General features: G+C 39.6%; 1 protein-coding gene across 3 annotated transcripts in view; it reads right to left on the bottom strand.

Moving 5' to 3' along the window:
• Nucleotides 1-1,511: 1,511 nt before the first annotated feature.
• kcnh1b (potassium voltage-gated channel, subfamily H (eag-related), member 1b) overlaps nt 1,512-12,684 on the bottom strand; it is a 62,128-nt gene continuing 50,955 nt past the window's right edge. Inside the window, exon 11 of one of the 3 annotated variants that reach the window (XM_069721618.1) lies at nt 1,512-4,189. In XM_069721618.1, the coding sequence (XP_069577719.1) occupies nt 3,341-4,189 (849 nt within the window). In that variant the 3' untranslated portion in view covers nt 1,512-3,340. Of the gene's footprint in view, nt 4,190-5,322; nt 7,350-12,063; nt 12,581-12,684 lie in introns of those variants that run through there. The other 2 variants (XM_069721620.1, XM_069721619.1) reach the window with 2 other exon arrangements.

Below are 12,684 nucleotides of genomic sequence, written 5' to 3'. Positions count from 1 at the left end.
TGGAGGTTTGTTGTTGTAGATTTGTTGCTTTCTTCAGTAAAAACTGGACGGTTGGTAACACAGCTTCTATTTCTACCATTAACACCTGGATCATGACTGACTGCGTCTCCTCTAAAGAACTATATGCATTTCTCCATTTGAGAAGGTTTATATGGAGTCAGCCAGTCGGATAATTCAGTCAAAGTTAGACTCGACCATTTCCACTGATTGTGACAGTTCCATTAAAAACCACTGGGCTCTGAAGCCTTGTTAAACCCTGCTGCGACCAGACCTTCAGATTCGTGAGTTTCATCAGGATGGATGACGAGATGCTGCGAACGAGATGAAGGCACAGATGAAGATGAAAAAGCTCAAACCAGTGGAAGACCTGACAAAAAGAGCTGAGCCAATCACAGCGCTCCTCTGAGAGTCTTTTGTGTGTTACGTCTGCTTCAACATAAGCTGCCAGTGAATGTTTGAGAATAGAGTGAACAGATCGCTGTGGACAACATCTGTCCAGCGGTGACGAACGGAGGACACGCTTCGGGTCCGTGTTTTCCCTTCATGTCCTCCTCAAGGTGTTTCTGCAGCAGTCGTCTCTGTTCTCGCCTTGAGGCACAAACAAACATCTGGAGAGGAACAAACGTCCTCCAGAAGCAACAGAGGACGCAAACAGAACAATCTCATCAAATCACAACAAAGAGGCAAAAGTCTGGAGAGATGGAGACGTCCCACACAGAGGACAAAAAGACACTTTGGTTCTGTTTGTCTTTGTGCTGCGTAGCAGTCCGATTTTAATTACTGCAGCTTCTGGTTAGTGAAGTCTGGTTCTGACAGAATTCTCCCCTTTTGACATTTGGATGCTCTTTGGTCCATTTAAGCAATATTGCGATCATGCAAGTTACCAACTAAATAAAACATATAATCTAAATGTGTTCATATTGTGGAGCAATTCACTCTCAAATATACAACTGTTTGTTCGTGTGATCTCCGTTTCCATGGCAACACATGGGGTACGACTAAGAACCGGAAAACAATCAGTGGCGTCAGTAGACTCTTATGTAACGTTTCCTACTCCAGGAAGTAGTCCGACCCTTAGCAACCACCCTAGCAACAGAGAGGATTTCTAGTCTCCAACTGAATAAATACAGAACATAGAAACACTAAACTGATCAGCTAGTTCAGTCTGGTTGGAACAAAGATATCTGATGAACAAAGATATCTGATGAACAAAGATATCTGATGAACAAAGATATCTGATGAACAAAGATATCTAATGAACAAAGATATCTAATGAACAAAGATATCTGATGCACAAAGATATCTGATGAACAAAGATATCTGATGAACAAAGATACCTGATGAACAAAGATATCTGATGAACAAAGATATCTGATGAACAAAGATATCTAATGAACAAAGATATCTGATGCACAAAGATATCTGATGAACAAAGATATCTGATGATGAACAAAGATATCTGATGAACAAAGATATCTGATGAACAAAGATATCTGATGAACAAAGATATCTGATGAACAAAGATATCTGATGAACAAAGATATCCACGGACTCATGTTTTTAACATTTTAGCAAAAAAGAAGGCCCAAAAAAGACCTGATTTCACCAAATGGGTCATTTAATATATATATCTATAACAAGTAGAAACTAAATTTAATTCTAATTCTATATTCCCATTGAGGAGGTGGAGTGATATTTCTCGTGATGAGCAGGATGTGATGTCATGATGATTTGAGCAGGTTTTAAATGTTCAGTTGACCAATCAGATCTCTGGGTCGGAACTACTTTTTGTGTAACTTTGATTAGTTTTAGTGCCCCCTGCTGGATTTAACTGTTAAACTGCTGTTTTAACCCTTAAAGCAACGCGGTCCACGATGTTCCGGCGCGCCTTGCAGGCTGAGCAGGTTTTTTATGACTTGAATGAAACTTGAACTTCAGACTGATGCAGTCAGTGTCTCGGTGGACAGACTGCAACGTTACCTGTTATTACTTCTTACGCTGTCCTCTAGTTATTACAATTTTAAGTTCAGTAATATTATAAGTATACAATGCAGACAAACTCATCTCTCTTGTGTTTCGATAGAAATCTGTTTCCTCCAGGATTCTTATTCAAAATAATTAAATAATTCGCTTAAAAAGCGGGCAGAGTTGGACATGAGGTTGTCTCCACTTTTCACAGGACTGAATGTGAAACACTTCACTGCTGACACATGTTACTGTAAAAGATCTGATCGAGCTGGATCAGGACGAGCTCCTTTGAATCAGATCTCAGCAACTATCGTGTACAATTTGGAAGTTTTCTTGAGAAAAAATTCCACACAGAAAAAACTCTTCCCGCGATGGCAAGCTGCCGAGAATACGATCGACACGAGTCCTTCTTCAGCAAAGGAAAAAAATACTACTCGACCTGCTCGGATTATCTTCTTACAGTAAAAAGTCGTCCTCTCGCTTTGGGCCGCCTCCATCTGCCATGTGACCGCTGCCTTACACATTTTGAACCGTCTCTTGAGAGTATTCTGCATCACCCAAGATGTGAATACTCATTATTGCAAAGGTACGAGGAAGAGAGCAAACACACATCAAAATCTAAAACTCCAGAGGAACCACTTCAACATCAACACTTAACATTTGGCGCCTCACTTCCACTTTGCATGAAATCCCTCCAACTCGTGGGTATAAAAATGCTCCTGATTCCAAACATTCCCAACTTCTCGGTGAAGTCAGCACACAGTGTTTAGTCTGCATGATGGTGTCGACATTCTTCGTAGGTTTCTCTGTAAATCCTAATAACTCGGAGGAGAAAGATGTTAATCAGTCAATCTGGTCGGTTATCTGGTCGTGCAAAACCAAACCACTGATCCACCAAGTTCTCCGAGCTTCCTGCTTAAACTGCATCTCATCTTAACAACCAATCACAAAGCGTTGCTTTGATATGCAAACAATGTTTCCATGTCTCTATTTTGGGCCTTTTTTTTGGTTGACACTGTAAAGGTCCTCTGAAGTATTCCTCAGCACCTGAAGCCTCTGCACAGCCAAACAGACTGTTTGGATCAGAACCTCCAAATCAACCACAACCAACTTTAAAGCCATCTGTTATTATTGCAGGTATCATGTGATGGTCTGAAGGTTTCAAACCGTCATTCATGAACAGTTTCAGTTTCAGTCTGTAATGTTTTGAACAGCAGGGCGACGCTGAGGACGTTACAAAGTGCTTTTGTCGTCATCACCATCATCGTCATCATCATCATCATCCTCTTCACACTACAACCGGAAGCTCTTCTTTGCACTTGGAAGCTGAATACTTTGAGTTTAATTCTGGCAGACTGACGACATGTTGAGTTTAAGAGAAGCTGTCCTTGTCAGAGTCGGGGGAGGGGGGTCGCGAGATCTCGAAAAAGGAGCCGGATGACTTCCTGGATTTGAGAAGTCGAAGCATCTCTGCCAGCTGAGTCTCCAGCCCCACCATCCGACTGTTCAGAGACCGGATGTCTCCTCGTAGCTCCTGTTTCAGCTCGAGGAAGGAGGCCTGCATGCTCTGCTCCGGTATCGGACAGAAGGCCCTCTTCTCCTCCGACTGGACCGGACTCCTCTCCTGCGGTGTTCTGGCCCCGCCCACGTTGTCCAAGCGCAGGTCACTCTTGGTGATGCCGCTGTCACACGAGTCGGTCTTCTTGAGGGACGTCTCGTCGTGAGACTTAGTTCTGTCAGGCAGCGTCTCCATGGACTCGGCCTTGGAGACGCTGCTCCACGACTCGGCTTTCACCACCGACTCCCTGAACCGCCCCCAGCCTTTAGCTTTGGGGGGCTCGGCCGACTTGCAGCCGGTCGGATTGCCGTTCTGTGTGAGGGGAGCGTGGAGCATGACCCGGCTGGAGGTCCTGGATGACGAGGTGGCGGTGGACGCGGAGGAGGTGGTGGGTGTGGCCGTGCTCTCGGTCACCATATCGATGCTGGTGGAGGCCAGGATCTCCGGGCCTCTGGGCGGCTCCGGTTTTGTGACGCCTTTCTCCACATCGCCAGCGGGCTGACCGACCCGCTCGCCGGCCTGCCGGGCCTCCCTCTGCTGCCGGAAACGCTGAAAGAGCCGTCGGACCGGGTGGTCTGGAGGGAGGTTCAGAGGAGCCTCGTTCTTCCTCCTCAGCATCTCCTCCTCCTCACGTTTCACATCGCTGATCTTACGAAAGACAATCTGGGAAAAGACAGAAAAGACAAGAGAGCTTTGATTCACACATTATGAGACCAGAGGGTTTCAGACTGATGTCGCTTCTAAACAAACTGTAAACGTTGTGCTCAGCTCGCCACCTTGTCCTGCCAGAAGTTACATCACAAAAATGTGTTATTAAGCTTTGCAGTGCTAAACAGTCAAATCTCCCAGAATAACCTTTCCCTGTGTAGCTATTTAAAGCTTTTCCTGCTGATAAATCTTCTGCCTGTCAGTTCACCGGTTCTCCCCGTAGGTTGGTTGAAGCATCGTGCCACAGTTAATTTATGTGTCTGACATTCAACGTTAATTCAGGCCATCTTCAGTCGTCAGTTCAGGCGGTTGCCAGTCCGAGTTGTTTCGTTCTGTACAAACCTTCAGTCACAACTGCTCAACCGCTAACAGCTGATTCTATGCTGAAAATGAATTTGATGGTTCATGTACTGAAGAGATGCTTCTTTATGACTCTGGCTGTGTGTGTGGGCTTGTTCTCCTGTCGCAGTTTGGGATGTCAGTCGCCTCCCTGATAACGCTGCATAATCAAACAGAATCTAAACATCGAAAGTGGATAAAACTTCTGCCCCACAAGCCCAGGATGAGTCCTGAGGGAAAAAGCAGATAATACGTGCTGAGGAAACGTTTCATGTGCTGACGCAGAAAGATCTGAAAACAGGAGCTCAGAGTCCCAACCAGAGCTTCAGGCCATCAATTAAAACTGCATCACACTCACATCTGAAAGAGTTCGGAGTGAGACTGCTTCTGCTGTTACAAAAAAGTCCATTTATTATTAAAGAAACATCCGTGTGCTGTAAGAACTGATCAGAGAGATATTAAGAAAGAAACCATTTTCTAAAGCTTAAATCTAAATATTAGTGTAAAAAGAAAGATGTAGATACTGTAGTTCAGGATAAGACATCTCGATAAAATAACCTCTACTAGTGATAATCAAGGTCTGTTTTAGATGAACCAAAGAAGCCAATGAAATGCATATTTATTTGCTGATATTCACGTGAGGAAGATGTGCTCTAGCCCATCTTTGCCTCTAATTCAATAAAATAGGCTGCTGAATTCTTGTGGGAGTCACTTACAGTCAGTTTTGTAAGAAATAAAAAGACAAGAAAAGAAAATTAGGGGAGTAACTTGAAAAAGTAAATACACTGTACATACAGAAAAATAGAAAAAAATATACGTTTCACCTGTAACACTGTTGAATAAAAAAGTACTCTGGTATAAATAAAAAAATGTACCCTTCATTTTAAAAACACGGTTGCAACCTCAGTCTAAACCACGTGGCATCTCACGGTGACGTCGTTGGTTTACCAACTGGTTGGTGAACGGCTGTTTTGAAGCCTCAAGTCGAGCTTTTCGCCATCTTGTTTTTTTGGAACCAGAAATGACCATATTTGGACGAGAGGCTGGAGGTGGGGAGGAGCTACGAACACGATGCATGTGCACCAACACCGGCAACAAAACACCCTGTCAGTCAAACCGGGCAGGCGTGCCGATCTCTGAGCCTCATATCAAATGAATTATGGAGTTATTTTCAGAAGGACCACCAGAACTCGGATCAGGAGTGAATTTATCTAATGACACCTTTATGAAGCTGATCCGTGAGTTCAGTGAGGATGATGTTTCCTCACGTTTCATCTTCATCCTCTGTGGCTGAGCTTTTCCTGCTCCTCTCTCCTCTCACGTTTTCCACTGATTCATAATCTTGTTGTCATACTTGACCAATGAAGTCTCTGCCCAGGTTTTTTTTTATAACCCAATCAGTTTCCCTACCTGGTTCTTTAACTACTTTAAATTGTGATTTTGTCAGTCTGTCTTTCAGACCTCCCGACCAGCAACCCTTCTCCTCCCCATCACCACCTCATCTGTCTGCTTTTCCTGGAGCCTCAACTGAAGTTTCCAGCTGTCGTCTCTGCTGTTTCCTCAGCTCAGCTGGTCCAACCTCTCAGCCTGGTTCTGTCACACGTTTCCTCCTGTTTTCTGTCTAGCTGTTGCTCATGTGGTTAAATTGTTGAGTTCCTGTCGTAATTGCTTGTAATTGTTGTGATTTGACGCTGCACGAATACAAATGTGAAATACGCATATCGCACCTTCTCCACTTCTTTATACATGAAAAAATGTATTATACTTTGAAATCTGTTGTAACTTTGTAAAACCTTTATTTTGTATGTAACTGCAATATACAGCTGTCAACACTCTGAAATTGTTTTGGCCTACAACGTCAAAATTAAAACTTAAAAAAATTCAGGGGCATCCATTACATTTGGGTTCACATGATTTGCAAATCATTGCATTCTGTTTTTATTTACATTTGAAACCACGTCCCAACTTATTTTGAAAAGGTTAAAAAGTATGATGCAGACTTCTTTCCTCTTTTGTTAACATTCCTACGTCCACTGCTTTTAACCTGTTCTAACACCTCAACTTGTGCTTTGACCGCTACGTTCTTTGTCTGGAGGACTCGAAGCTGCAGTTTCAAAAGGCATCTGGTAACGGACTCATTCACTAAAGATGATTGTGAAACCGGTTTACCACATTATTATCCAAGTATCACATTTTCTGATATTTTTCTTTAAACATTACCACTCAATTCTCAAAATTGCTCAATTTGACTTTTTTGTGGAAATACTACTGCATTCTTAAATTAATATGAATTTTTGGAGAAATTATGAGTTTAAAATCAAAAAATTGAAAGCTCCATTGTTTTTCCGAATGTCGTGATCTGTTTTTTTAGGAGCCTTAAAGCCCAATCAGCAAATACCCTCAGGTTCAGGAAAACAGTGAATACAACTGCTGCTTGGAGGGAAATAATTCAGAAGGATTTGGAAGATGATCTGCAGAAATGCAAAGTGTGCTTCAGCAGGTATAAAACAGTGAAGCCCTCGTTTCATTTGTTGCAGGCGATGCACAAAGTGAAGGTTACGTTACGGCTGACCTTGCTCGTCAGATAAATGACTTGAATGTCCATTAAAGGTGTCGAGGCACTTTTGGCTGCGTGTGAACGATGAAGTCTCCGCGGGCCGTCGGAGAGTGTCGTTATTCTGCAGTGACAGCGAGCGCTGGAGGCCGCCGGGCTTTCCCCTCAGCAATGTCATCAGTATGTTGAACCCGGAGCCGATCAGTCAGCTCTCCTAACCCGCTGAAATTGGACGATGTGGAGGGAGAAGTCAGTTGGACGGTTGTGTCAGAGCGCTCTCAGAGGGGAACGCAATATGTGAGAGATTCTGATCATGTTCAACCCCTGCTGGTCCGAACAGAACAAAGTTGTTGTGTTCATACATAAACTCCACCGTCTGCAGCCAAGACGAACACTACAGTTCCTCGTGGTCCCCGGTAAATGAAAACATTATTCAGAAAAGGGTTTTCAATTTTGCTAAATTATTCAATATGGCCTGCAAAAGATATGGCCATTTAGCTGGAATTACTAATAGCTAATTTAGCTATTTTTAATTGCAGTGATTCTACCAAATGTAAACAAGTACAGGCTAAAGATGGGGCTCAACGAGAACAGCGAAGGTAGATCCAAACGTTGGGACGCTGCTGTAACCCTCCATCAACATCAGCTGAACAAAGAGCGCACGTCACATTGTTGTTAATATCTGTACATTGGAAATGGAGCCCCTTAAAATGCATTAGAATCATTAGAAACATTAGAATCATTAGAAACATTAGAATCATGAGAATTATTAGAATCATTAGAATCATGAGAAACATTAGAATCATTAGAAACATTAGAATCATGAGAATTATTAGAATCATTAGAATTATTAGAATCATTAGAATCATTAGAATCATTAGAAACATTAGAATCATGAGAATCATTAGAATCATTAGAATTATTAGAATCATTAGAATCATTAGAATCATTAGAAACATTAGAATCATGAGAAACATTAGAATCATTAGAATCATTAGAAACATTAGAATCATTAGAAACATTAGAATCATGAGAAACATTAGAATCATTAGAAACATTAGAATCATTAGAAACATTAGAATCATTAGAATCATTAGAATCATTAGAATCATTAGAAACATTAGAATCATTAGAAACATTAGAATCATTAGAAACATTAGAAACATTAGAATCATTAGAAACATTAGAATCATTAGAATCATTAGAATCATTAGAAACATTAGAATCATTAGAAACATTAGAATCATTAGAATCATTAGAATCATTAGAATCATTAGAATCATTAGAATCATTAGAAACATTAGAATCATTAGAATCATTAGAATCATTAGAATCATTAGAATTATTAGAATCATTAGAAACATTAGAATCATTAGAAACATTAGAATCATTAGAATCATTAGAATCATTAGAATCATTAGAATCATTAGAATCATTAGAATCATTAGAATTATTAGAATTATTAGAATCATTAGAAACATTAGAATCATTATAATTATTAGAATTATTAGAATTATTAGAAACATTAGAATCATTAGAAACATTAGAATCATTAGAATTATTAGAAACATTAGAATCATTAGAAACATTAGAATCATTAGAATCATTAGAATCATTAGAATTATTAGAATTATTAGAAACATTAGAATCATTAGAATCATTAGAAACATTAGAATCATTAGAATCATTAGAATCATTAGAATCATTAGAATTAGAATCATAGAAACATTAGAATCATTAGAATCATTAGAATCATTAGAAACATTAGAATCATTAGAAATTAGAATCATTAGAATTATTAGAATTATTAGAAACATTAGAATCATTAGAATCATTAGAATCATTAGAATCATTAGAATTATTAGAATTAGAATCATTAGAAACATTAGAATCATTAGAATCATTAGAGAAACATTAGAATCATTAGAATCATTAGAATCATTAGAATTATTAGAAACATTAGAAACATTAGAATCATTAGAAACATTAGAATCATTAGAATTATTAGAATCATTAGAATCATTAGAATCATTAGAAACATTAGAATCATTAGAAACATTAGAATCATTAGAATTATTAGAAACATTAGAATCATTAGAAACATTAGAATCATTAGAATTATTAGAATTATTAGAAACATTAGAATCATTAGAAACATTAGAATCATTAGAATTATTAGAATTATTAGAAACATTAGAATCATTAGAATCATTAGAATTATTAGAATTATTAGAAACATTAGAATCATTAGAAACATTAGAATCATTAGAATTATTAAAATGATTATAATAATTCTAATGATTATAATCATTAGAATCATTAGAATCATTAGAATCATTAGAATTATTAGAAACATTAGAATCATTAGAAACATTAGAATCATTAAAATGATTATAATAATTCTAATGATTATAATAATTCTAATGATTATAATTATTATAATCATTAAAATCATTAGAATTATTAGAATCATTAGAATTATTAGAATCATTAAAATCGTTAGAATCATTAGAATCATTAGAATTATTAGAATCATTAAAATCATTAGAATTATTAGAATCATTAGAATTATTAGAATCATTAAAATCGTTAGAATCATTAGAATCATTAGAAACACCACGGCAGGGTTGCCCACACTTCTTCAGCTTGGGAACTTCTTCTAAAATGGCCATTCAATGAGATCTACCAAAACAAAATTTAAAAAAAATCCCACTGCTGAACATGCACAGATGTACCTCGTATGAAGGTATGAAGCCTCCATATTGTATGTGATTTGCGTGTTAATAACTCGACTGTCAGGTTGCCCCGAAAATAAGTTATTTAGGAAAATAAAAGTCCTAGAAAGTGGGATGTCATGTTCAGCCCCGTGCTGGAGACAACGCAGAAGTCAGCTGGGATTTCAAAACTGGATTAGTTGAAAATGTTTTGTCGTACAGAGAAACGACGAGTACAATCAGAAAGGGAAGTTCTGCTGTTTATTTGTTAACATGCAGCACGCGTTGAAGCGATCGGGACGTCGGACGTAATTCAATCCAGAGTAGCGAGGTTGGAGACGGACGCAGCAATTCACCTGAGCAGAAGGGACGGGAATTTGGACGATGAAACATTTTTGCGATGTTTGAGGCCACCTGAGTGTCTCCGAATGGAAAACACGTGAAGGTAGCGACCGGCTCGAGGAAACAAGTAACTGGCTGCAGAGCGGACGCTTTTCATGTCAATCAAGTAGCATATTGAGGCAGGATCAAACTTTGAAAAAGAAATCGAACGGCTTAGTTGTTTTGAATGGAGCCTGGTCCACCAGCATCGGCTCCTCTTGGTCGAACCTGCCCTACAGCGAGGAAGCAACGAGCAGGCCGAGCTGGTCTGAGCGACATTTATGTTTGAAGAAGGAGAGAACGGCGTTGTTCAAAGACTGAAGAAGGAACGCCGAGTCAGGATCTCCGACATGTACACGGTTGTGTGCAATGAAATCGTCCTCCGGCCTCAAACGGTCAACACGACTTCTCCGGTGATGTTCTGATACGACTGCGGAAAATCATTTAACGTGAACCAGAAAGCGTTTCGGTTCTCTGAAGCTCTCACTCTGAAACAGGAAGTTCTCACCTACAACATGATCGCTGACATTACAATGTATTAACATGTATTTCTGTACATTTCAAGACAAAGTAGAAAAGTGAAACTATCTCAGCACATTAGTTGAGTTTGTTTCCCATTTAAAAGAAAGATTGGTCTTAATTATGAGCACGAAGCTGAAAATCTTCCCATCTGAAATGTTATTTTGTCATTAACACGTTTGACATGTTCCCTGGTGAAGCTATCAGCTGATCAGCTGGGTGACGGTGGGCGGTACAGAAACAGCAGTCTGGAGGTTTGGAGGTGAGCGCTGCTCTGGGAGGTCATTTCTCTTCACCAGCATCATTATTGCACAGCCAAGCAGAACAGGACACGATGGCTTTCACATCGATTTACAGCAGAAAGACGGAGCGCGAGCAACGCTGTAAAACAAACCGGGAGAAACCGAGAGGGGGAGCAGCTGATGGCCAACATCACCGATTTATACCTCGTCTTCATCTTAACTCGTCAGTTTGTTTTTTATCACTCGCAAGATGGCGACGGCCAAAATCCGGATTCAAGGCCTCATAACGAAAGTCCACAAACCGACGGTTCACATTTAAAATGTGTTCTTGAGATATCGTATTCATGAGAATAGGTTGAGTTGAGGTCACAGTGACCTTGAACTTTGACTCCCAAAATCGAATCAGTTCGTCCTCGGTACGAAGTGAATCTTTTTGTTTGAGGACAGAGATTTGGCGTTCACGAGAACGAGACGGACGGACGGACGACGACCCGGAAACAGAATTCCTGCGTCTACGACTGTCTGAATCTCAGAGGATAAAACAGCAGCTGGTTTGGAGTTGAATTTTTAGCTAAGGAAGTCGTTTTCTTATGAACGTTGTGATAAAAACGGAGAAAGCAGCATGTTGTTGGTGTGAACTAAGCTGTGTATAAAGAGAGAGAACTGAACACCACGTTTACAAATGGAGTCCTGTTCATTCACAGAAAGCTGCTTCCTCGGTTCACAGGCTTCGTTGCAGGTTTTTGGGTTCACAAAGTCTGCTCGGTTTATTTCAGTCAAACCGGTTGAAAGCTGTGCGTCTCAGACTTCTGCTGACTCAGCCGGATGTCTTCTGTCCAACACATATGAAAGCCATAAAATAACTTGATCACGTGGCTCTTTCACACTAATTGGAGCAAATTGATCAAATTCTTGTTAAAATCGGTGGTTTTGAAATCAGAAACCTCTTTTAAATAAATAAACTGAGATGAATCCTTTACGTTTAAATAAATAAACTGAGATGAATCCTTTACGTTTAAATAAATAAACTGAGATGAATCCTTTACGTTTAAATAAATAAACTGAGATGAATCCTTTACGTTTAAATAAATAAACTGAGATGAATCCTTTACGTTTAAATAAATAAACTGAGATGAATCCTTTACGTTTAAATAAATAAACTGAGATGAATCCTTTACGTCACGTCGTCGTCTCCACGTTGTTTCTGAGGTGAAATCATCACGTTCAACGCAGCAAACGAAGGAACATTTAGTCTTTAGATGACGGCAGCATGTTAACAGACCAGAACCACTGACAGCTTCGCTGAGTCCAACGTGTTGAAGCAGTAAACAATCTCAGATTAACTACTTGGATTAACTACTATTAAATTAATATTAATTAATTAATTAATTAAATTAATATTAAACTGCACTGTAAGGCTCCTGGTTCATGTTTGAATCTACACGTCAGTGTAACAACACGGCTTCATTCATGGTTGGAGAGGAAAGTATGGACACGCAAAGCTCCCGATGCAATTAATTCATACATCAGAGACATCATGATCTTCATCATGATCTTCATCAGTGTTCAGATCATTTATGAACAATACTGATTCCATCTGAAAGAAACCAGGAAACTCATCTTTAGCTAATGTGAACATTTTTAATTTACAAAATACACAACTCATACTCTTCCTCCCTTCTCCTCCCTCCTCCTCCCTTC

This window comes from Brachyistius frenatus, unplaced genomic scaffold (genome assembly GCF_029030835.1).
Source record: "Brachyistius frenatus isolate BFR_SWC_R1_liver_20210118 unplaced genomic scaffold, ASM2903083v1 Contig_269, whole genome shotgun sequence".
NCBI lineage: Eukaryota > Metazoa > Chordata > Actinopteri > Embiotocidae > Brachyistius > Brachyistius frenatus.
The sequence above is the reverse complement of the archived record's forward strand: the minus strand, read 5'-3'. Positions and strand labels throughout refer to the sequence as shown.